The sequence below is a fragment of the Pomacea canaliculata genome, linkage group LG14, assembly GCF_003073045.1.
Source record: "Pomacea canaliculata isolate SZHN2017 linkage group LG14, ASM307304v1, whole genome shotgun sequence".
NCBI lineage: Eukaryota > Metazoa > Mollusca > Gastropoda > Architaenioglossa > Ampullariidae > Pomacea > Pomacea canaliculata.
The window spans coordinates 13,084,497-13,111,024 of record NC_037603.1 but is presented as its reverse complement, the minus strand read 5'-3'; the positions used below and the strand labels follow the sequence as shown (position 1 = coordinate 13,111,024).

The following is a 26,528-nucleotide window of genomic DNA, read 5'->3' as shown; positions in this document are numbered from 1 at the left end:
GATCTTAAAATAATTTCGTTGCGCGTTGTTGGGATAGAAATGGCTTATTGACATCTGGAAGCAGTATGGATGCCAAACGTGCAAGTATGTTTTTTTTTTCCTGAATGCGTGGCGCTCTCCGCACCTTCGTAAAGTAAGAAATCGTAAGTCGAACCATCGTAAGTCGGGGACCGTCTGTAGATGTACGATGCACGTTTAGTTCGCAGGCGTTTTTATTGTCCAAAGAGTCCAGCATTCGGATAACAACACGTTTGGACTCTCCACCAGTTCAGTTGTTCGAGCGATCGACTGACCCTCTGTGCATCGACTCTTTTTTATTGGTTAAAGGGGTCACGAGGAGTGAAAAAAAATACTGCCTTCTCAAGAAACGATCTCGGAAACTCAGGTAAAACTCACCTCTGATTTTAACTGTGAGATTATAGTGACCAGCTTGCTCAGTCCACGTAGGGCAGTCAGGTGAGAATACATTTTAACCTTTGCCATGGTACTGAGTGTACACGTCATCAAAATCCTTTCTCTGTGACATTCTGATACATTTGACACAATCTGGATGCCAGAAAAGACAAAGATTAAAGAAACTCAGGTAGGATAGGAAGGACATTTTTTAATATAAAAAAGACTGCTTTAGTCTTTTCCTCCCACCAAAACTATAGTGCTCTTTGGTGAATTGATGTTAAACTCGACAACAGAAGAAGAAAAATGTATCGTTCACCAAATTTCATTAAGGAATCTACGAGTTTTATCTACCCGCTTTAAAAAAAATAAATAAATAAAGGTTAGGTTAAGGAGCTCCTTTGCCGAGTGACCCTAGAGGTCACGGATTATAAGTGATTTATAATATTTAGACCACAGCTTAGGAAAATCAGGTTCCAACCGACAGTTTTCTTACAAATGAAGGATGCAGATAGGAAAGAGTTTTCCAACAGCAGACCCGAGCAAGCTTCGAACCTGGGACCTACAGAACCCGATGTTCCTAGGCGGGTCACGCACCCAAGTACTAACTGGACTATTCAAAAGACGGTGAATTTGAATATTGGTATGTCCCTTGGACATCCTTGAACAACAACAAACCTCAATCAAATGAGTGCTGCAAGCAGATAAATAAAATCATCGACTCAGTGTTAATCTTAGCTCTGATTACACAAGCGTTTTCATTGTGTAAATCCTGCCACACATAACGGCCAGTAAACACGGGTAGGGGTGGGAATCCGAGATGGCGTGACGAAAACACTTGCATTGGTGCTGAGGGAAACGAGCTGTGCCCCGGGCACGAGGCCCTTTACGACCATCTGCTCCCAATAGAAGATCAGAAGGGATTTCCTCCGGTAACAACCCCCAGGCCACGCCTCTTATCGATCTGTGCTCCACCCTTGGCTGCCGCCACGCACGAGCCAACAATAGGGGTGGAGCTTGCAGGACCTGCGCCCCATCGCCGCACTCCCATTGGCTGGCGAAGGTCTTCAGTCTTGTTTTCCTCCACTTCGCTCAGGAAAGCAGCGATCACCGCCTCTTAACCTTAAGACACCGGGAGGGGGAGTAATATAGGGAAAGATGGAGGGAGGAGGAGTGGGGTAGGTCTCAAACAACTACAATTTCATGACAAACATAATTGTGCGGCTGACCACTGCAGCAGCGGCTCAACTGCGACGACACCGCGCGCGCGCTGGGGGGCAGGGCCAAAAAGGGAGTTGCTGGCGAGGGTGTCAGCAGTCACCACCACAGCAGCCGACAAGAGTGCAGGTGACACCAGCCTGTCATCGTTACCTAACTTCACCCACGATCTGACGACAGGCGACGCAAGGTCTGACATCCACGGGTGGTGAGGGGAAACCCAGCTTCGATCACCTGTTCGTCGGGTGGCTTTTGTGGTGCATGTGACAATATTGAAATTTCAAGTACAGAAAAATCCTTCTTCGTTGTGTTTCTATATATTTCGAGGTTCAAATGAACTATTATTACGAGAAGCTGAACAGAACATCTTAAAAAAAGGACTAAAAATCAAAAAGTTTGTAAAAATTAATTATTTATTGAACAAACAGTGTCGTGTGGTTGCAGCATACTGATGATTGTTGAATTCTACCCGGGAGGACTGTACAGGTATGAAAGCTGTGCAAGTACAGATGTGTTGATCGTTGTCCAGGTGGCAAGAAGACTCCAAACTCCTATGTTCCTAGGTAACACCTTCGCTCTTTCCGAGTACAATAAAAGGGATTAACTGCGGCTCTGACTTTCCTCATCACCAGGCTGGTTAACAACATCGCTTTCATTTAAAAAAAAGGCGTTGTCTTTTTGTTTGGATTCGTTGACAGTCACTGAAAAGACTTAACTAGGGACCGTGTCCTTGTACCAGAGTGTCTTTGCTTGTGCACACAGCCGGAGCTTGTGGGCCTACTCTCGGCTTGCCGAATTCTCATTTGCCATTGTGACCAGACACAGCTTCTTTAGAAAGTTTTTTCCCTCCTCTTCTTTTCTTCTTCACGTGTTCGCAGAGAGGCTGGATTGTGTTCAAACATCCCCGCAAGCAGCAGAGCAAGTGGTCGCGAAACACCACTTTCAAAATGTCGCCGACATTTAAACTTTCACTTCGTTTCCTGCTGTCTTGGCTGACAAAGAATTAACCCTTTGCCTTTCTAATGGCTTTTAAATTGGCACTCGGCAAGTCGTTCTAGACCCGAGAAACCTGACACTAACAAAGTGTGCTGGGAGGTGACAGATTCAAGAGGACGAGAGGGGGCAGCACTGGTAGATGGATGGATCCCTTTGGCAGATCCGAGCGATCGAGGGTATAAAACTTCACTTCCAATGAAAGAAACAGACGGTATTTTGAAAATCTATAGACCAATCGGACCACGTTGTACGTCCTCGGTGACCCGATGGTGGCCTCTGTGTCTTACAAAGCCAAGACATCTCTGAAGCTTCGAGCACTGAATTAAACTGAACTAAACTTTAAGAAGAGGATAGCATCTGGAAAGTATAAAATTGCGTGTTTCCTACAATTGCTGATCCTTCCAAATAATTGCCCCTCAGATTCCTAGTCTTCATCCAGAGACATCTGGAAAAAGAAAAAAAAAAAGACACCTTCTTGAAAGAAGATTGTTGACACACAGGTGTTAAGGAAAAAGATTTTGTGGCAGGAGCTCTGTCCCCTTTAAATGTCAAAAACATCCACAGACAACTCATATTCGGTTTGTTAAGCAAAGGTGTGACCAGGTGTTGACCACTTCGCCCCACGCCCAAGTGGACCACACCGCAAGAGGCTGAGTAAAGCTTCAATGCCAGCGACAGACAGCAGGGACACCAGACCATGATGGATCTCTCAATGAAGAAGAAGTCCGCCTACGACATCGACAGCCTGCTGGGGGAGACGATAAAAAAGATGTCGCCGTCGTCTGACAGCCCGGAGGCAGCAAGCGAGCGGGACGAAGGCGACAACAACGACAGTGAAGGTGAGTTCTGAGGTCAGTGTGGGTCTGTGGGAGGAGGACTCCTTGGAGTGTTGCTTGGAATGTACTCACTGTTGGTCTGCGAGTATCGGAGGGGAATACGTGGGAGTGTTGGCACGTGTGCTTCTGTTCTGCGTGCGAGCGTTAGAGTTAGGTGCTTATGGTTATTAGTTTACTTATATATAAAAGTATGAGTACAGATGAGTACAAGAGAATTCTGTGTGTGTGTCATGTAGTTGTGTATATGCGTGTCTATGTGTACATGTATGTCCTTATGTATACTTGTGTATATTTTTTCTTTTTTACCTCCCTTCTTCTTTATTCTTTCTTACTTTCACTTTTTTAAAAAAAATAAATTTTAATATTCACCTTCATTTCAAGTCTATATCTTGTCTTGATGTTTTTTTTCTAATGTATTCTTTCAACATTTCTGTGATTGTGTTTGCGCGACAGATTGTTTGCTGTTGTTTATTTCTTAAAGTAGTGGACAGGACAAACGATAACCGATATCGTAGATAAATATCTCACAGTTACTTCCTATTAGTTTGCTATTACACATCATAACTGAGACTAATCACAGACACTGTACTAACATCTTCCCACGACAGGAGAGACCAGCCTTTGTCTTCGAGGGGGAATAAGTTTTTTTCTACTATTCCACCCAACTACCTCACATCTTCCAGGGAAATAAGTGTTTGACTTCTCTTTTATTCTTCTTATCTCCCCAAAACCGATCAACTCTTTATTATCAACCCTTAACCGAATAAATTTAGAAGACTTCGCATATTCGCTTCTGTAATTAATGATGTAACTACTTACATTGCCATCTGTTTAACACATTGTTCTTGAAGATGAGCACAATTCATGCTTCATCTCCTCCGATCCTGAACTGAAAGTCTCATCAGTAAAGTTTGGTTCTCCCCTCTCACCACACACACATGCCGCTCATCATCAGGGCAAATATTTAATGAGAATATTAGCGAATCAAACAAGTATTGAAGTATATTCATATTGAATGAGTGATGTCTCTTTGCCTACCTGAGAGGGTGACAGGTCTCCCTCCTTCTTGCCTTTGCCCGATTGTCAGCATGAAGGTTTGTGTCTAACATCCATCTGTGAAGCACGAGGCCATTTCCTATGTACTTGGATTGATTTCTGTGTCAGCGACTCTTTTCTTCGTGTTCCAGACAATTGTATTTCTACTCCCACATCTACGCCATCTTGTGATCAGTTAGAGGTTAGGTCTGGGCATCAGCAGGTTCAGTTTTAAGCTGATTCCTTTTTCTGCAATCGCTTCAGAAAGTTTTGGTGTTGAGCTGAGACAGTGAGCTTGGTGCCAAGTAAAGTCAGGTCCCACATGGCGGACATTGTCCATCTCCAGGAAGCTCAGCAATGACCGCTAGCTTCATTCTCTAACAATAGTTGTGTTTATATGATATTTCTGTCTGTAAGTTAGGCCATGGCAGCAAAGAATGTGAATTGAGCTCAATATACATGTCATAATACCTTTCAGTTGCGGTTATAATCAGAATTTTATTGACTTCTCAATAATTCCTTGCAGACCTTATTTAAGCTGATGGTATTCACTTTAACACGAGTAGCTACACTTCCTGGCCAAGTTCTCTCTGGTTTTGAGACCAGCCTCCTTTATTATTATTTGTCTGTATTTTTATTTATATATTTAAAAAAAAGCTTTGAGCCTTCCTTTGGTGTGAAGTAAAGCGCTATATAAATCAACTAATTGTTGATATTGAAATAATTGACGAAGACGGCAACAACCAATCGCTTTTCGTTCACATTTATTTTATTTAGGTTAATGATATCGTTAATCCCAATAAAATATCTGCTCAGTAAATTCCACAAAAAATATTTAATTCAACTGTAAGAAGAAAATCCTACAGTACAGTGATATAAATCGTTTGATAAATCGTCCAATACTTATTAAACAGATCATTTCTTTCTTTATTCCCAAATCTTCTGCATGGAAATCTCACTAAAATACAACAATATGGAATGCATCATATATAAACTGGTTCTTATTAAAATGCTAAATATTATTTCTATTCGAATATTACATTTGTTTACAGGACTCCGTTAAAGATGTTGTTGAACTTAGTCAGCAGTAAACAGCAGATGCTGTAATAAATGTTATTTAAAATACTTCTTGTGACTAAAACTTTCCCAGGTAGGAGAGGGCTGGATGGGGTAAAAGCATCATTTCTTGTTAGCAAAGCAGTGAGGATATTAATTAAGGTCCTGGGTATTATAATAGAAGCATATCCGATCATTTTCAGGGTGTTACTCCCGTTATCGTAAAATTATCACTGAGTATAATTAACATCCTGTGAAATAAACTTTCACACCAGCTAAAATAATAAAGACAACTAAATGACTTAGAATGACAAAGCTTAATCAGGCTTGGGTACCTGTTCTGTACACACAGGTAAGCAACAGACTAGCGAACGCATGTGTGAAAACACGAATACAAGGTCTTTTCCTGTTGTACTGAAATATAAATCGAAGTTGTCTGGAAATTGTAATTTTAATGACAATATTAACGACACTATTGATAAACACCTACTTTCTCTAGAGACCGCTAACATTGAAATAATGAGAGATTATCATGTTATACAAAAATGTTAAAATAATGTTTATGATATATGATATTTAATTGTAATGCTAGCTCAGACTAACCTTGAAGCAGTAAATACATTCACTCGACCATAGTGAGTCTCGGATCCATACAATTATAACAAAGTGCCGGATGTAAGTAAAATACAGCATACCTATGAAAATTCTGGCTGTTAACTTTTGAAATTGTATTAATTACAAACCTCAAAATGAATGAATCTCATTTCCAACCGCATTTACACAGAACAGAGAACAAATGAAGACAGACAAGATGACAGATTGGCGGATAGATAGATGGATGCTATATTCTACATGTGAATGAAAGGCACTTACATAATAAAAATTTAAGTATCAGGATCTTTACGCTTTTGAAAATGGAAGATTCCTGGATGGAAACTCTTAGAAGAGGTTATTCTAGAGAAATAAAGGTTAATGATGTCCCTATTTTTAATTAAAGTTTACTTACCCAGAGCACCGTGCGAGTGATTTTCTTTCCTTGACAGCCTATGACAAGTCAATGTATATTTGAAACAAACTGTCGAGTATCGATAATGAGATTTTTACGATACAAGCTAAATATTTTCATCAGACCCTCATGGTCTTATAGTGTATAAATATTTTGAAAAACAGGAATTACTGTACAACAAATTTCGTGAGGATATTATTGAAACTGTAAGTTCAGACTGACGGAACTGAATCCTAGGCGAACTAAACATTCCTGGAAGCGCTGGAGGACTGGGAAGAATCGTTTAGTCAGATTATTTACTTTGCTCAGGTCAAAGGTTGATTTAGGTGTTAAATGAATTTCTTGAAAACATCCAAAATTGTTAAATAAAAAGCTTATCTCAAAAGCTAGAATATATTTCCTGAAAAATAATTAATTTCGTAATTTTTTTAAGGAAAAAGTACCACCTGAAGTATTGATGGATCCTTCATGGATCTCAATTACTTCCAATATTTAGGCTTTAAACTTTAAGTTTAGTTTTTCTGACTTGAGTTCTGTTTAACGAAGATTCTGACAAGAGACTGTATACTTCTTGTAATCTCCACCTCCTCCGTTAAGAATATACATTGCTTTAGAGGATCTGAGCTAATATTTCTCATATATCCTTTAATTGTATTCTGGAACTATTTTCTAGTAGACAAGTAAACATGTTTATCCCAAGGTCTCCTTATTTCAATGAGATTCCAGTAGTGCTGAAAAAGTTTTAACAGAAAAAGCTATGCCAGCCCAGTTCAGCGTTTATCGTGGTATTAAATCTTTCTATGGTAGATGTATACCAGAGCTACGGTTGCACCCTGGGTAGACACGAAAAGAAAGTTCAGCTCACGAATAAAGAAATGAAGGAGTTAAAGACGGATGAGTAGACGCTCGAAATTGAGGGTTAGTTTGTGAAGGATGTGTACTGTTTCTCTTGTTGTTGCGAAAACACACAGAACAACAAATAAAGTCGGGCACTCAGCAACTCAAGCTGTCTCTCTCTTTCTTCTCTTTTTTTTTCTCATTCTCTTTTTTCTGATTGTGTCTCATTCTTCATTTACTAATTTTTTATTCTTTCCTCACTCGTCTCTCACGCTCCACTGATTTTTCAATGATTAAACAATCTTCACCTGGTTGATAAGTGTTTGCACCCGTGCACGCCTGCGCGTGGACAGGAGTGTGAGGACGCGTGCGTCTGTATGCATGCTTTCACACAAGCACGTGCAAGTCCTCCTCTCTCTCTCTCCTATCTCTCTGTCTTCTCTACCCATCCTCTTCCCCCACTTCCCTCCTTCTGTCTTTCCCGGAGGCGGCGGCAGACTGTATCACGTGTTCCGCAGACAGCTCTTCGCTGCCCCTGGGCCGTCATCGATCGTCGCGATAATCTGTGCGACGATCTTTGGTCAGAAACTTGCCGTCGCTTATTTGTTCATGTCAGCTTAATGCATCGCAAAATGTACGAGCCCTCGCATGCCCATCAACCTTTAATCGAAGAGGAAAATGCACGATGATAAGACTTTCCGCACTTGGACCATCTCTCCATCCGTACAACTCCATCAGCAACTACAACAACATCACAGAATATTTCACGAGAAGAGTCTTTTCATAACTAGATAATTTTTAGCTGGGAAATGGTGACAGGTGCCATAGTCTTTGCCTGCTCTGCTGGTTTTTCCAACCAATCAAAACAGTCCTTGCAGAACTCACCATGTCTAAGTCTTCATTGCAGTCACGTGACCCACTCTCCTCCAAGTCACACCTTTAATAAATTTACAAACAAAACTACATTTTTAGTTTGTCTGTCTGTTTGCCTGCCTGCAGTCCTTCGTGTTTGACTGTTTGACTTCTTTCCTTTTACTTCTTCATCTGTATATTTTTTTTATGTCCGATTTCTTTCTTTCTTGTTTTCTTTCTTTCTTTCTCTCCCTTTCTCTTCGATCATCGACTGACTATCGTTTCGAGGATAAGGTAATGCAAAGCTCATGTTTGACAAGACAGAAGCTCGCTACTTCATAAGATTCAGTTTCTTTTTACACAAGCCCATTAGATAATTTGTTCTTAAAAGCCTTTTTGCGTGTTTACACGATTGTGTTTCCATCTCTTTGTTTGGAGACGGTTGAAAATTTGAAACAGCCTGTTTGCAGTGTGCGTGCAGTGTTTGCATTATCTCCTTCCATTCTATGGTCATCTCCCAGGCTCAGGTAGACATCTCGGAAATCGGAGACGGGGTCCCCTTCTGAAAAAAAGGAAAAACGAAAAAACTTTCGATGCATTTGAAACGTTTGCAGAATCCGCAGACATGTTTTATCTAAGAAAAAAACACTTAAGGAACTACTTTTTCGGCGTAGTGTTAGAGTTTGAAGAATTTTTATATTGTTGATATAATCAGGCTTCTAGTGAGTAATCAGATGAGAAGAAATATTTGGAGGTTTTGTTTTGCATCCACGAGTGTTCTGTAGTCGTGGAAGTGTGTGTGTTGTTTTTTTTTTAGCTCGTGCGTGCTTGTGTTTCCATATAATATAATTATATATATTTTCCTGATATCACTAAACTTTATTTTTTTTAAGTTGTGCCGAAATGCGTCTTCGCTGCTCTGTACAAACAAAGCCAAACTGATGTCACGTGACTAAAGTTTCGGTGTTGTTTTGAATTATTAACTAGGATTGTCTTTGAATACGGTGATATTACATCGCAATGATATGTATAAGTAAACAGTACAATATATTTATATATCTGGGTGTAGACTGTATGATATATATCTGGAGAGACTACTGAATTTTTATTGTGCAGTGAGACGGACATTGGCTATAATTCTATTGTAGTTTATCAATCATGATAACGATGATGTTCAAAGCGAAAAAGTCTCGAGACACAGATTGAAACTAATGCATCATGGTTGTTCAAACACACACGCAAACACACGGCAGAATATTTATAAACAACACATGAATGCATTTAATCACACACACACAATGCTATTGTGTATGTCCACCCGCCACCCGACCTACCCGTGGGCTAATTAGGGCGTTGTGTTTTTCCTCCACTCAAGTGACCGCAGGTCTACCTCTCTAGTTTTAACATTAAAAAAAAAAAAAGGATTTGTGCAGATCGCCTTGACTGCTGAACCTCGGCTTCGACCAGCCCTCGTCCCACCGCCATTACTTACTCGCACTGACGGACACCCAGCGGCGGCTTGTTCTTCCAGTCAGAGAATAGAGGGCGCCACCGTCGGCCCAAAAGGTCATAGGTTCGTGTCGGCGATGGCACTTTGCACCCAGCAGCGAAAGTATCCGCGGACCTCTTTAAAGCCCTTACCAATTAGACCTACCCGGATGTGACACCCGACCAATTAACCGCTGGCCCGGGCCCGCGATGAGTCACTACGATTGCATGATATTGAGGGGACAGAACCCGGTTTTCATTCAGCGGCTTGATTGTCGGCCTTTGTGGAACCTAAGATGAGAGATGTTGCAGAATTAATCTCTCTTATATTAACCTTTTATCTCTACCCTTCAGTTGGCCATTTTTTGTCTGTCTGTTCTTGGCAAGAACACGAGTGGTCCCGACTTTTAGATATATCACTTATTAATTGTTTTATTTAAAAATATATATATACACAGCTCTTACTCTTTCTCTCTCTCTCACAACACATCTCTTACCTGTTGTGAAAAGCTGTTTATACATTGAGAAATAGAAACGAACGTTTGACTTCGTTTGGCAAAGTTTTCAGATTGCGATCGCTTAAAAGCATTTGACCAAGATTTGGCAAAAGTTTTTTTCACCCATCTTTTAACAACTTTGTTTATTTGGTTGGAGTTGAAGGAATGAATGTACTTTAATGTGTGTGTCTGTATAGAGAAAGAGTATAATGTGGTGCTGTGTATGTGTATGTGTGAGGGAGTGAGAGAGCGGAGCGACTTGGGGCCAGAGGCGCAGCTGTATTTATTTTACAAGGTTCGGCGGTGTCCCTCCTGTTCTTTGATCTGGTCCGCGAGCACGCTGACAGCTGACGGCCTATCAGTGGAAGGGACATCACTCTGGCAACGCTATTACTTCATACACACACATACACACATCTTTATCATAGTGATGCCTCTTTTCGGCATAAACACGTTTTACCCACATCAACCTCGCTTGTCTACAATAATTTCAAATAATATACTCCCACATTCCTGTTACAGATACAGGAAGTTCTTACTACTGACAGTTGGCGCTTGATACATGTACAATTCTCAGTTTGATGATCATAGCGGGTGTGAGCATATACTGGATGAACTTGTACTGTGTTCATCCAGAGGGTGTGTGTATTGGACGGAGAGTGGGTGAGTTTCGTAGTTACTCACCCTGAAAGCCTGAAACCAACGGCTTTTTTGATGAAAGTTAAGCACACTAGTCATCAGTCTGCTGCTCCTGCGATTATTTACAATACTACCTATTATTCACACTACTGCTTTTTATTTGCACCATTTCTTCGGATTCACAATACGACCTCTTGTTCACACTGCTACCACTTATGCACACAGTGACAGTTATGTCTCGGCGCCATTATCGCTGATTGTCTTGTTAACTTCACTAGTAGCTCATCACCTCTCTAGTCTACACCAACATCTGCATTTGCCAGTCATCTGAAAAGACGACCATCTTTTCTCATTCGCTATCGCTTTGACCTTATTTTCTACCTCCCATACTCCTCCCGACACAATTGTCTCTCTCTCATAAAAGATTATCTACCCATTAGCCGCTCTCGTTTAAGATTCTTACCTCCATGTCTAGCCACCATTTGACTGTCGCCACCTTCTCTCCCCCAGTCCCTTCATTTTACCTCGCCCACCATCCACTGTACCCCAGCCCCCCTGCCCCCTGCCCCCGCCCCCGCCCCTCGCCGCGCCTGTAACGGCCTGTCGGCTGCAAACACAAGCTAATGAGGTAAATGACCGGCTATCTGACGGCTAAGCCCCGTTTGGCTAAGGACTAGCTTCAGGTGCCGTTGAAACGATTAGAGTGCAAATGCTAGCGTGTGCGCATGTCCACGCTGCATGCGAATGAGTGGATGGCGGAGAGGTAAGGGTAGGGGAGAGAAAGGGTTAGGTCCCTTTTTTTTGAAAATGCCCGGTGGCGGAAACCACACACAGCGAAAAACTTTTGGTTGCATTAAAAGATTTAAAAAAAGGTTATTTTTTGAAAAAAAGAGTTATTTTGTACAAAAATCTTGTTTGAAAGTGTATATGTTTTATTTCTTACTCTTACTCGCAATAGCGGTGCTGGCTGTGGGGTTTTTTCTTTTGGCTCTGTTAGTATTTCACTGACGCTCCTGACACTTGCTAGTGGGTTTCCCAAGCAACAACCTGCAGTTTATTGAGATCATGTGCAACCTGTCGAATTGTCTCACGGGTTTTGCATGCCACACCATCGGAGTCCAACGCCCTCCAATCTAATGTCGTCGAACGTTTGACCAGTTTTGCAAGGTTGTCTGTAAAGGTCACAAGCAGCCAATGGCTCTAGGGACGAATGTTCGGGATATTGGCACTTTGGTCGACGTGCAGAGCAAGGTCCGAACGTGTTTGCCAATACATTTGCCACTTCAATGGACCCTGGGGGAACTTTAGAGGATTGAGGCTTGTGCACTCTGGTGAAGACCTGATGAACGGAGAAAAAAAACTTTGGTAAATTCTGTAGTCTCGTACACTGTGAGAGAATTCAGTTTTTGCAATAATGTTTACAAAATCCTTCGTGAATATTATGTGTCGAAATCTTTTCCCAAAGGTATTATGAAGAAAGCTTGACCTTTGCCTAACTGGTTTACCTTGCCTTTTATCTAACCCTCGTCCTGTCCTCAATTTTTCTTTTCATTTGCCGGGAGAAGAAATTTATGATCTAGTCAGAAAGACTTCAGTGGCATCCCCACTATATCCCAACAAACTTCTGCTTTTGTACCAAACGAATGCAAATCGAGAGTCGCCAGCTGCTGATGAAGGCGTTTGGATGGGAACGCACCGTCCTCTGTGACCTCACGACCACAGGATCACGTGACTTGCGGTCAGAGGCTGATTCGTTCGAATCCCGCCATCTCAGACACGGCTTTGGTAAGCACACAGGTTGGTGAGGGAACTTGGGTGGTGGTGGTAGGGGGGAGAACTCACATGCCAGTCTACCGTGGGGCATTAATTCAGGAATGCGCTGCAATCAAGGCAATGCCTTTCTTCATTGTCAAACACAGCCCACCTACAGCAGAGAGGATCTATTAGCAAGGGGGGGGGCAAGGGGGGCAGTGTGTCTCTCCTAACCTCGTTCAGCTTCCCCGGACGGTTGTGCCTACATACGTGGGTAACATGGCGATTACACTTTCTAATGGTTTCGGCAAATAGTCCAACGACAGCCGCAAACACAGACTCACGGCTCCGTTCCCGGGAAGCGGTGCCCGTGCCCCCGGCCAAGTGCTGCTTGGAAAAACGAGTGGCATACAAACAGGTGGGTGGGAGGGACAGGTATCAGGGTAGAAGCGAACCCTCTGTTTGTTACTGTTGTTATCTATTCAGAGAGCTGGCATATACATTTTAAGGTCATGATATACAACATCTTCAAACTCTTTTTGAATGGGGATGATTTACAAATGGTGACGTAGCATGGTTGTCAGAAGGTGTAAGGGGGTGAACTGTGACGTAGCATGGTTATCAGAAGGCTTAAGCGTGGTGAACTGTGACGTATTGTGCTCATCAGTTCGTGCAAACCATTGCAGGGGATAAAGCTCGTGGAATATATTATCAGCTGGGCTGCAACATGTTGACTGCAGCACAGGAGGTCCGAACAGCCAACACTGAAAATCACGTGACCCAGCGAAGGACTGGCGCTGGCAACGTTCGATGACTTGAAGGGGTCACGAGGTGCAGTGAGGACCACCGGGATTAGTCCTATCCCCGTCCCTCCCTCAGCACGTGGTGACACGTTACCCTGCAACCTCCCAAACTCTCCCTATCTCCCCTCCTTGTCTCACATTACTAGTATAGTAAACAATATTATAGACAGTGTTTATTTTTAATGTCATGTCATACAAATAGTTAACATCCCTAAACAAGGTCGTGTAAACAGTTTAAATTAAAAGAAGAGCTTTTATAGCACATCGGACATTCCTGGGCATTTCATCTGCGTGTCAGAATGAACAACAACAAAAAACAAAACAACAACAAAAAACAAACAAACAAACAAACAAACAAAAAAAACAAAAAAACAAAAAATAAACAAAAAAAAACCCCCAACAAAAAACAAAAAAACAAACAAAAAAAAAAAAAAAAAAGAAAAAAAAAAGAAAAAAAAGAAAACAGAAAATAATGTCCAACTTTCAAATAAACGAACATCAGACGAATACCTGAGCCAGACCAATATGTATCAATGTGCAAGCCTCGTTCGGGTATCACAAGTAATAGTCTGGAATAACATGTAAGAAAGATATGTGTATTTTGTGCACGCTTGTTGGCTGAGTGTAAATGGCGTGTTCAATACGAGAGGGAGACGGGGTACTTTGATACCCGATAAACAATAGCGTGCCGGGTGTGTGTTTCCACCCTGATGACATTCAACAATAAAATACAATCTTCTGACGGGGAAGGAAACTCGTTCAGTTTAAAAATTAAGGAGGTTCGATTAGGATACAGGGTAGGAACTAGAGAAAGAATGAATAGAAGATGACACTTTGGTCGTTATCTCTCTCTCTCACACACAGTTGGGATCAGAGAAACATTTCTCCTAACTTACACGTATTGCTTCCCCTTATTGACTGGGACATAGATTTTCTCCCTTTTTAGTTTTTCTGTATCGATATTTTCTTCTTTATGTTACTTTTAATCTGTTTATTCGTTCATTCGCATGTTAATTCATTTTTTCAAACTTTTTTTTTTATCATTATGCCTTTCATTTTTTTTTTTTATTCTTGTCGGCTTCCTCCTTTAATTCTTCTTTCCTCACCGTTCCTTCAGCTTTTCTCCTAATCCCTCATTTAATCCTTTATTGTGTCTTTCTTCATTTTGCTTAAATTTAAAAAAAAATATTTTTTAGTTCTGTTTTATTTATTCTTTTCTTTGTTTATATGCCTTTTCATTCATCAGTCACTCTTCCTCTCCTCTTATTCTTTCTTTCATTTTCTTCCTTCTTCTCGTTCTTTCCACGTATCTTCTTCTCGCACCCTGCTTCGCTGTAGCCAAGCTTACCCAACTAAGAACAGCATTATTTTATCAATCATCACCCATTTTCGGAATCAATACTGCAATTGGCCGGAGCAGCGGCTCAAAGATCCCGCGGGGAGCGTTGATCATTTAATTCCATACTACTCCACATTAAGGCATCGATTCAATTCTCGAGGCTCTTTGAGTGAAGAGCAAAAACCAAGCCGCTTGCCCGAAGTGGAGAGTGCGCGCGTGTGTATGCTTAAGACGATCCGTTTCCACGGGCTGATCCACCTTAATCGATGGCACCAGAAAGGATGACATTGACCACCCCTGGCGGCCTGTTTGTGCAGACCAGACGCTAATAGCTTTTCTATTGTAATTAACCCTCCTCCATTCTCCTAATAAGCTGCTGCAACACAAAACAATCATACCGCTTGCGTCCTCCTTCTTCCAGCCTCCTCTTTCCGCCTCTTCGTTCTGTGGACTCTCTCCTCCCTGAATCCAAAAAGAAAAGAAGTCTATTTTTCGCTTCAGTTCTCGATCCTCTTTTAAAACGATCGCAAACACTACGAGATAAATGAACGAGATGGGGGAAGAAAAATTGTCGTTGCATTTTAAAGGCAATTCGCCGGTTTTGTCTCCGGCGTCTGCGCGACAAACAAGTTTGTGAAAAGCTGAAAATGAATATTCTCCGCTCCTTTCGAGGGCTCGACATACAACGGGGCGCGGGCGTCCGCACTTAACTTTGAGCGTTGGTACTTGAGTACAGACTGGACTGTTGAGGCAGTGTACTCACAGTTTAAAGGTCTGTTAACAGAAAAGATAAAAAGCCATCCATAATAGCGCATTGTTTATTCTTTCTTCTTTAAGGTGGACTAAAAATTAAGGTTGGGCGATAATAGGTTGGACAAAGGCATGGTCATTTGAGCTGTGCTAGAGGAATGCCAGAGTGGGTAGGGGAGAGAACTCTTATGTTCTTGAACGAGAGTATACCGAAGTTTGAAATTCTTACTCATGGTTTATTTATATTTTTTTTCCAGAAAAATCATCATTACAACAAGATTCCCACCAGGTAGACACTCTCACGAACATGTGTTTCCTTCCACGTACCTTCGACGACTCGGAATCGTCCTCCGAAAGTAACGGTCACAGCGACAGTCACGTGACCAGGACGGCATGTAGTGCTGGGCAAGACGAGCGTTGCGCGCATGCGTGCTGCAAGGTTTCGGAGAACCGGAGCGAAATGGAGGCTGGCCGGACTCCTGTCAGGTCCAGCACGTTCTTGGAGGACTCCTGCCAGATCGCAGAAGACCTGAAGGATGCCAGCGAGTCCAACCTGAGCGCTGCGGCGACGGAACCGGAAGTGGAGCGGCCGGAAAAGGAGGATTTCATGGCGGAGCGGGAGAAGGAGATGGAGGAGATGGGAAGCGGAAGCAGCGGAGGTACCGCACGACCTTCACCTCCTACCAGCTGGAGGAACTGGAGCTGACATTCCAGAAAACACACTACCCGGATGTCTTTACCAGGTGAGAGCTTATCCCACACCTTGATTCTAATCCTCAGAGACTGATTAATCTGAGCCCTTGTTTGTAAAGAGAACAGACTTTAGCTTGCACTCTTTCTTTCTTTCTACTTTTGATGATGATGATGACGATGATGATGATGATGATGATGATGATGATGATGATGAGGCATCGAGACTTCGTAACAGAATCAATGTAGTCTTCCCAGGATTCCTGACAATATGAGTCACAACTCCTGGAGGAGTAGCAAGGAATAAAATATGAAAGTCACAGCGGGTTTGTCAGTGTTAAGGGACTTCTTCACACAACTAGTTGCAAACAATAATTTTAACATTTTCTCGAATAATTATAGGGTCTGAGCTATTTTTAACAGCAAGGAGATACTAAAACAAAAGAGCAAAGGAGCAAGAGCTCTTTTTAATACATAAAAAGTTAGTTCTATGAAATAATAAACTTAATTTATTTTGTGATTTACAGTTGTGTGTGTAAATAACAACAATTACAATTTACGATTAAATTTTAAGTCGTTTAATGAAATAAACAGATTTAGAAGTTAGAACTTCAAAGGTGTACCGCCAAGTACCGATGACAGTTGATTGAGAATAATCCCTAAGATTAATCTCTTCACTCCTGAAGTCTAGGAGAAGTGTCAGACCAAGTCCCTCTCCTGGCAAAGCAGCAAAAGCAAGTATGCCCTGCGGAGGACAGGACAAAAGCACGGAGGGGCATGGCATCCTCGCACTAATATTGACAAAGCTTTAGCTGTGCAAGGCCTCCGGTCTCACAAGCGTTTAGCGTAATGATCGGCAACACGCTGTGACATCAGTATATATAATCTGACCTTTCACCGCTCCTCCGACCCCAGCAGTCCCCCCTTCCCTTTGACCACTGGCCCTCCTCGCTGCTTACATCCGTGGATACTTTTCCCAAAACCTGTCGTCCAGATAAAGAGAGAGGGGAAAATAAAAGGGAGCCCCTCGAACAGGTTTGGTCGCACAACTTTCTTTGGTGACAGGTCCACAAAAACTTGGCGACTTGCCTTCAATTGGCTGCAAGTCGCTGTCGGCGTGCCGTGTGCAAATCGATCTGGCTGCGGTTCGTGTGCAAACCGCCTGTATCAATGCGCCTGCCATTGTTTTTGCGCAAACAGGAAATCGGATTTTGGCCAACCTGGGCCAACAATAATGGCAAAATGTTGGCGAGAACGCGCGTTCTCGCAGCCCTAAGCTCAAATTTGCACGCCAGAGATTAAAAAGCTCCCCCTATTTACCTGTAACTGGTCCGATATTTACAGGGACCGGCGCAAGGGGAAGAAGGGCATCGGAAAATCAAACATGGCGGAAGGGCGCCGGGATGGCTGCTGCTGCCAGGCCGCAAACATGGTCCTAACTCGACCCCTGAGCCTTTATCTGAAAGCATGCAATTCCTTGTCTCAATCAATCGCCTGCCCTTTCTTTTTGTTGCTCTTAAAGTTAAGAGCAGGTGTCATTAACATTAGAAGGCAACTCCAAAATCCAATAATTAAGTTTCGTTGCAGAAAAAGATGGCGATGTTCTTTTCAACGAAGACAGTTACAAAGAATTGTCTTTCAGTGACGTCATTAAAAAACGGTTTGACGTCACAAAACGGAATAACTTTAGTAAACAAAACACAAAAAATGGTCAGTGCATTCTGTGTTTGTTTGTTTGTTAGTTAGAACGATTGCAGGTGGGAGTGTGCGTCCAAAAAATTATTTGTGAAAGTTGAATTTCCCTTTTATATGCAATACATTGAACTTTACAACTGACGTAACGTTTTTCAGTTGCCTGCAAGTTCATTTGGAATCAAATCAAGGGACAAAAAAGAATTTTTTTTAATTTTGCTGCAGGAAAGCACCCTTAAAGAAAATAAAATATTGATTGTTGCCTGAGAGAAAAGAGAAAATGATACACGTACGTCATGTACGCCATTTGCATACATTGTCCGCCTTTCTGCCCCGAGATTTGTCAGGGTGGCAGATGAATCTGCGAGAAGTACAGAAATAGCCTACCGTGTGCGGTAACAGGGTGGTTTTTCTGTTATTATTTATTTGGGAGCAAGGAAGTAATCTTTTAGGACACCAAGTATTTTTTAATTAGCGCAACAAATTCTAAAAATAAAAAAATAATTAAAAGTTATTTTTGTGGAAAGAGATGGACATTGTCTGTTCAGCTGCTGGAAAATATTATAATTAGAAATGTTATGTCAGATGTCTTATTTTGATAGCCGGATAAACAAAACTGCAATTCTTATACTTTGAAGAAAAATTAATTATATGTGTAATGTCAGAGAGGTATATATTAGTAGCAAACATCTTTCAAGTATGGGATCGATGAACATTCTTTTTGTCGACTTCATTTTCTTTCTTCTTTTTCTTTCAGTCAACGTCTCTCTCTTTCTTAGTGTGTGTGTGTGTGAACGCGTGCGTGTTTGTTTGTGTGCACGTGCACATCAGAACACTATTTCTGTTCTTAAAATTACTAGAACAGTATTTTAACCATCATCCAAGATAAGACACGTGCTACATTTACAACATCAGACTTCTTAAAATCTCTTTAACCATTTTGCTGTCAGGTTTCGAAGAGAATTTATGTGTCTAATATCTGATTTAAATAAACACTGTTTGAAATTTACTGGACTTTTGCAAACTGTAGGTAAACAGATTCAAACTTTGTTCTTGTCAAAGATGAGAACATCAACTTTCCTTTGAAAGCTTCTAGTACCTGCTCGCTCAGCTGGTCATTAAAATGTCTTTTAATCAGTAACATTGGTTTAGTTTTCTTCTGTATTTATTAATTTATTTATTTCTTGGTCAGCGTAGATAACTCATAATAAATTGGATTTTATTCTTACAGAATAATCTTTTTCTGGTATTTGTCATCAGCTATTGTCTGTCCTTTTGTCTTTAGTTTTGCACTGCTATTGTTGATCCTCCTCCTCCTCATCATCATCATCATCATAATCATCATCATCATCATCATCATCGTCATGGCCTTTTCTGCGCACATTCTCCTCTCCCACTGTTTGCCTGTACCTGAGCATTTTACATACCTGATGATTGGTCTTTGTTTATCCCCCAGGGAGGAGCTGGCAATGAGGATTGACCTGACAGAGGCAAGGGTACAGGTAGGTGAACTCACCCACACACACACTCCCACCTCTCTCTCAACAAACCTTATATCGGAACGATCTAACTGGTTATGTCTTCAAACAATCACAGTTATCCTGTGATTAAGAAGAAAAGAAAAGAAAAATGTTTGAACTGTCCTTAGTCCGGAGAGGGATCCAACATATCAAAGAATCTCTTTATTGGTTTGTCTTATTTATCTCCCCCTGTCCTCTGATCTCCAACCGTTGTGCATAGACCAGAATTTTATTTTTAAATTTCAAACTTCATCAACATGGAAGACACTCAGAAATCTCGGCAACAGCATTTTGAGCTGAGAGTGAAAAGCATCTCCCGAAATTCACCGCGCGCCGCCTCATTAGGCTAACGGGTCACGAAAAGTCAGTTTTCTAGCAAGTAGCAGTGGAGTGCTTCTCAGGTTTACCTCCCTTTTCAAATGTCACCTTCTTGAGGTAATTGGTAGATAAATACGTCTGTGGGAGGCCTGGGTGGTCTCCCTTTGTCGTTAGACATGCCGCGAAGTTTGCGCAGCGCGGGGTTGCCCGCCTTCGTCATCTAATGCGCCATTATTACGCGACTAGGGGCAGACTACCGCACATCGCCTTCCTGTCCCTGCAGGACCCATACACACTTCTGATTTGGGTTTAGAACCACAAACACAAGTCTTGGGTCTGGAAACCTCGAGATGTATTATTGACCATATTGTTGACCGTGTGAATTACAAAATTATGATTTTCGATTAAATATTAATTATTAAAATTACCAATAAATATACCAATAAAAATATAAATCATAACGTGAAACAATACAGTTGCAAAATTCCTGTAATAAATACTGTAAATAAAAATTAATGCAATATAATTTGGTATATCTGAACTAAAAATATACCGCAATGGCGAAGGAGTGCAAACTTTGCAACCGAAGCGAGCGGAAATAAAATAATAAATAAAATGTTTTTAATTACGATACTGCTCTACTCAGTACTTGTATAACACGCCTATACAATGCAATATTATACATTGCAAAATGATCATTCACTTCACAAGTTGGAAAGTTGGACACTGCAACTGATAGTATTGCAAGTAAAGGCTGACTGACACGGTGCGACTAATGAAGACATCGCCACGAATTCATAAACGCAATAAAGAATTTCGTCCACATCCTTCCTTTACTGATGACAATCAATATCAGAACATCTCAACTAGTTTCGAGAACAATTTCATTTTTTAATGGTCTTTGGCGGTTAATGCCTACCTATTATTATTCCACTGTGTCCGGCTTAAAGCTGAAGCTATGTAAAATTTTTGTATAAAATATTTGTCATTTTAATAATTTTTCAAAACATACCCAAACTTTTAATTCTATTATTTGTTTCATAAACAATTACTGTCGCTACTACAACAACAACTTTTCAATATGACTATTCTACTCCAATGTTTACTACAACTACCATAGTTTTTTTTTCTTTCTCTCTCTCTCCAAAAGCGAGGTTTCTGGAAGGCAGGCAGTTCATTTTAAGAGGCCTGCGTCTCGGAGCGAAGAGGGTAAACAGACAGAAGCTGCTAATTGATATAAAGTGCGCGTGCGATGTTATCGGCAGATGATTTGAGCAGGCATATTATCACAGACAAGCGCTTGAGCGCAAGTGTTGATTCAAGTGAAAAGGTGTGCTAACAGCCAGGGTGTGCGGGAACCCTCCCGGAGGTGTGTGCATGGTGGGGTCACGCGCCGTCGTTAAACTACACCCAACACGGGTAACTTTTCATTGAAATGCCAACATGTCAGTGGAAAACCAAATTTAACCGTCCCGACTAGCTTTGCAAATCTCAACGATCTAATTTTTTTTATATTTTTATTTTTTTAGCGGGGTTGGGTTGGGGGGATGCTTGATGTGGGAAGCAGAGTGGGGAAATGTTGTCGTTATTTTTTTTTCTCTCTTGTTCTCTTTCTTTTTTTTTTTTCTCTGGGAAAGTATTGACAATAGGATTGGTAGAAAATTTCAAATGGTTGGGTGGAACAGCGAGATATGTGGATTCGTGATAATGAAGTAAATGGAGAAAGAATAAAAATGATATAGCACCTGTTATCCATTTTTTTTAAAAGGGCAAGAAAAAAATCGCTAGCAATCACTTTGGTTTGCTAAGGCGTCCCAGGTGAGATGTGGGGGTAAAGGAAAACGTACAACCTCAGGATAAATTCCAGTCCAGGTAACAGAAACTTAGTAAGCAGCAATTTCTTTTCTTTCTTAAATACATTCACGTATTGTTCTCTGTCTTCCAGGTGTGGTTTCAAAACCGACGTGCCAAATGGCGGAAGAAGGAGAAAGTCGGAGGTCAAGGACACCCGTACAACCCTTACAGCAACACCTTGAACTTGGTGACGCGAGGAGTGGTGGGTCCGCAGTCGGCAGCGTCATCCGCAGCGGCAGTTGCTGCTGCAGCAGCAGCCGCAGCCGCCGGAGGTCACCCGTCATATTCCGACCTCCTCCTCAAGACCTACGAGAGCACGCTGATGTCACGTTACGGTATGACGTCACCTATGACAACCTTCAACCCGGCCCTGTGCTCGCCGTTAACGCTCAGCATGGCGGCTGCAACCTCGCCGGCGGTGGGACCATTCGGAGTGAGCATGCGCGGGCCTCTGACTCACCTTAGCATCCCGGCTCCTCCTCCCGGCTCCTTCCAGCACCTGCTGGCCAGCATGACGTCATCGGCGGCCAAGGCGCGGGAGACGTACGTTGACCTTTCCTCTCCCGTGTCCGCACAGCCCCCTCCGCCTCCTGTGACGTCACAGGCTGGGACCGTGACGTCGTCCTCGCCCCCGGATGACCGACGCAGTTCCAGCATTGCGTCACTGAGACTGAAAGCGCGGGAGCATGAAATTAGAATGGGGGGCAACGTGAGGGGCTGCAACGGTATTGTGTATTAATGAACAGTGTCACTGCATTGACATTTCGAATGAAAGGGCAGTGTCAGTGTCATTATATCGTGCGTCGATGACACTATATCATAATAGAGGCTAGCCTGGTGGCGCTGGAATGACAGCATGGCATCAGAACTTGTGGAAGCATCTGTGGACAGCAGTGACATTGTCCACGAGTGACACGAAGTAAGGACAGACAACAAAACCGAGAGACTGCCATGGAACTGTGTAGTTATGGCACGAGTTCAAGAACCGGAGACAGGACTGGGGATGCAAAACTGTATTAATGTCAGGAAATCATAAAACAGGGATGTGGACAGTGCCTCCTGGTCGTCATGCCAGTGTACATGAATGCCATGGTTACAGGTCACATCCACGATTTTGGGAAAGGACCGACCTTACGATACTTTTGTCGTCTGACTTCTGAAGCAAAGTTTCTTTCAATCACAGAAATGGCGTGTGACTTACTAGAACAACTTCAAAGTTCTGAATTCTACTTCTTCACTGTCAAGTACACTAGATATTTGACAAGATCCAACTACGAGATCCCTTCATGTTGCTTTTTGTGATATGCCTGTGATTGTCCTATTATTAAATCTTTTGATCAAACTATCAAATCCGTGACAGAGAAAAAATATTTACAATAAACCTATCAGTACAGGGGTTGTGGTCTAAACAGGACAAAAGTCACAAATGGTGAAGGACACATCGGTGTCTAGGAGTTATTTATACCTGGCTGACAGTTAGAGGACACGGTCTGGACCACGTAGGGTCATCTTTGCCAGGAAAGAGAGAATGGAGCCTCGAGGTCGAAAATTGTCCAGTAAGGAAAGTAAGAAATCTTGTCTAGAATTTAATCTGAAACCATGTCTCCTCTCTCTCGTTAAAGAAGTATATAAGATCTTGTACACAAGAAGTTAAGTATACAAGTAAGCATGTGCAAAATGAGTACAGACGGAGATAAAAGTTGAGGACTAATATTTACTTATTATTGCCAGCGATACACAACGTGCCATAAACACACATTACATCCTTTGAGGGGTTACTCCACCTCACACCCGTCCTCAGCTACCCCATCAATAACAAACCAACCCATCAACAAACAAACAAAACGTTAAATCCACCATTTAGGGAAAGTAAAAGGTTCGGATGAGCATGGCAGACTGTCCAGTCTACGATACAACCAGTGTCTGCAAAGATGTAAACTCAAGATGGCGTTCAGGGTCTTCTTACACAGGTTCTCTTTGAGTTCATGATATCTGTGTAATCGGTTACAGATAAAATGTCTTTTTTTGACGAGCTTTAAGTTCACCTGATGTATACTTATCAGGAGTGTGTGTGTGTGTGTGTGTGTAAAAGTCTGAGGTCAAGACTTTTAGTCGAGAACCCGTACTAAACAATACTGAGTTCATGAGGTCAAGTTGCAGAGTGTTACCTGCGCACTCACCTCACTGTAACCACAGATTACACATCTTGTCATTATCAAAATGCAAGAGGTCGAAACGGTGAATGCTGCCAATGATCCAAGCAGCGTTTATAAACCTCGACAGTTTTCTTAGTGATTGTTTCTGCCCAAAATCTGCAGTTTTGCAGAGTTGCGATACTTGTACAGAAAGGCTGGAGAAAAGAAGAAATGAAAGGTAGATAGGGTGTTTCTCACATTCTCTCTCTCTTTCAACATCATTTCCCGTCATGATTTTGTTTTAAAGATAGAATTTGTTGTAAAGGTTTCTAGTCCATACAGATATCGGCGCCATACTAGCTGTGAATCGTACATCTTCATTAAATGGACAAATGTTGGGTAACCTCTGACCCAAAGTCTTGTCCACATCTTTGAGCTGATGGCAGCCGAGAAAACTCCTTGTAGTCAGGTGGTTCGAGTCTGTTAGTGCCACTCCTTGCTGTTGCAGAGTGAACATGTGCTCAGAACGAACATGATAATGTAAAACTCAATGGTGCTATGTTGAGTCAAGGTATTTTTTTTTCCATTTTATAATATTGTCTGGAAACACCGTTTGCTTGCAAGTGGCAGCTTGTCAAGAAAACAACAAAACAAACAACAAAAAAAAAAAAACCAACAACCATAAAACACATAACTGTGTCATCCATTCATCAACACACACACATGAATGCACTTATGTTAATTTTTTTAATTTATCTAATCAGACCCTTCTGTCACTCGATTCTGCCCCAGTGAGGATGAAGCGCGCGCGCGTGTGTGTGGGTTGGTCAGACAAGTTTTATAATAATTATGTAACATTTCGCCTGAAAATCTAATATATTTACCTCTTTCCCTTTAGAGCACAAGTGTGATTTTGAATCAAGTTTTGTTGACAGCGCACAAAACATTCACAGTGAAGTTAGTGAAGTCCGTCTGATGTGGTGTCTTACTCTCTTCGCATTAAGTGATCACGTGGTCTTGGCCTTACGTAGAATGGACTGTCAAAAGGACAGTAAATGTTGGTGTCAACCATTATTTGTGTCCTTCCTGCTATGAAGAAATAAAACTAAATATTGATGTTTACCTGTTGTTGTCTTTGAAATGAAAATGTCTCTGATGTTGCTTTTTTTTATATCTGTGGTATAATTTTGTGAGTGATGGGATGTGCACATACTTCATTGAAGTTCTGATTCTGTTTTTGTTTGTGCCTAACAAAGTGTCTGAGTCGGAAATCTCTTAAGTGCCCCGAATTTTAATTGTATTGGCATAGTAATGGCAAATAAGTTTGGACTAATTTGTTGACCAAAGTTTCCAATGTTCCGAAAATTTGAACCCAAACCACTGTCATACTGTGACTTATGCACACAGCTTTGCCACTCAAGATATGAAAGATGTGAAAGTTAATATGTCACATTAAGACAGGTTTCAATGTCAGAATCATTTGACTATAACATCCTTTACTCAGAAGCTAGGTGGGTTCTAGTCAAACGGTGTGAAAACTGTTCCCCTCCGGTATTTTCTAATCTCCTCCTCTCCAGAATTAAAGAATTCAACAGAATATTTCTGCATCCGCCATAGTCTCTATAATTGCAGGATGCCTTCTATCTCTGAAATGAAAAAAAAAGGTCGGATCCATGAGTTTCTGTCTCGACTGACATGGATTTTTGCCCTTCCGGTGATTTACACCCGGTCACATTTAGCCCCAGAATGTCTGGCAATAGAAATGGCGTTCTTTGGAGGCAGTTTTGACACGTACTTCTCCTAAACCCGTTTACCTTCACCTCCAGCCGCGTCCTCCTTGTTTGCCTGTCGCTACCTTGACGCACATGAATTCATAACATGCTCAACGGCAAATGTTCCTCCCACCCCTTGCCCTCCCAGCACCAACACCCTCCCTCCCAAACAACTGTACCCAACCCCGGGCTTTTGTCGTCTGCAAGCCGTCCTCTTGATCGCCCTTTGCCGTCACCGCGCCACCTGTGGCCTTCGCAGGAAATTCTAGAACAAGCATCCTCATCGATCCCCGAGAATCTCGCGAGAGGCGGACTGCTGTGGCGTGAGGACATGATAGCAGCAAATCAAATTCATAAAATTCGTAATCCGAGAGACTGTGCGTGAAGCTCAGCTGACCCTCGTGTTTGCCCACGGCGTGTCCCGCAGCTAATGGTGGTGGTGGTGGTGGTGGTGGTGGTGGTGGTGGTGGTGGTGGTGGTAGTGGTGAACGTCAGAGGGAGTTGGCGCCATCACGTGACCTGACCCTGCGGATAAATGTAAGACTGGATGTTTGTCCGTACCAACTTGAGTGTCATTGGGAGGCAAACAAGGGAATTGGTTTGTGTGTGTGCAAATATGTGATTTATTTATTAATTTTCTCCGTCATTCCCTACAATTCCTTCATTTAGTCAGTCTAATAGTCGGTCAGTTAAAGTCTAATTAATGGAATGCTTTCATCGGTTTCCATTCCTGGTTTTCAAATCTTGGCAATCCGGGGAATTTCCCATGTCATAGCCCTAGTTACAGGTTAGACATAAAACACCAGTTTAAAAAAATCATTCCTTTCCATTCATTTAGACATTTCAGTCCTTACTTTCCTTTCTGCTCCATTCTTCCTTTTCCTTACATTTATTCATTTAGTCAAACAGTTCTGTTGGTCAGTTAACCAGCGAGCTACACTCAAAGACATTACATTCGATATTCTATTCAATGAAAATGTTGAGTGCATTATGTTGTCTGAACTATTCAAAAAGACAAAAGCGAAAATTATTCACACACAACCTGATTGT

At 41.9% G+C, this 26,528-nt stretch overlaps 1 protein-coding gene across 1 annotated transcript; it reads left to right on the top strand.

Annotated features, from left to right (window-relative positions):
• Positions 1-3,307: 3,307 nt before the first annotated feature.
• On the top strand, positions 3,308-22,582 carry LOC112555631 (homeobox protein aristaless-like). Its single transcript, XM_025224061.1, has 5 exons — positions 3,308-3,446; positions 15,755-15,786; positions 15,897-16,240; positions 19,336-19,381; positions 21,663-22,582. Exons 1-5 carry the CDS (start codon positions 3,308-3,310, stop codon positions 22,308-22,310), a joined length of 1,209 nt encoding a protein of 402 aa, XP_025079846.1. The 3' UTR covers positions 22,311-22,582.
• Positions 22,583-26,528: the final 3,946 nt, after the last annotated feature.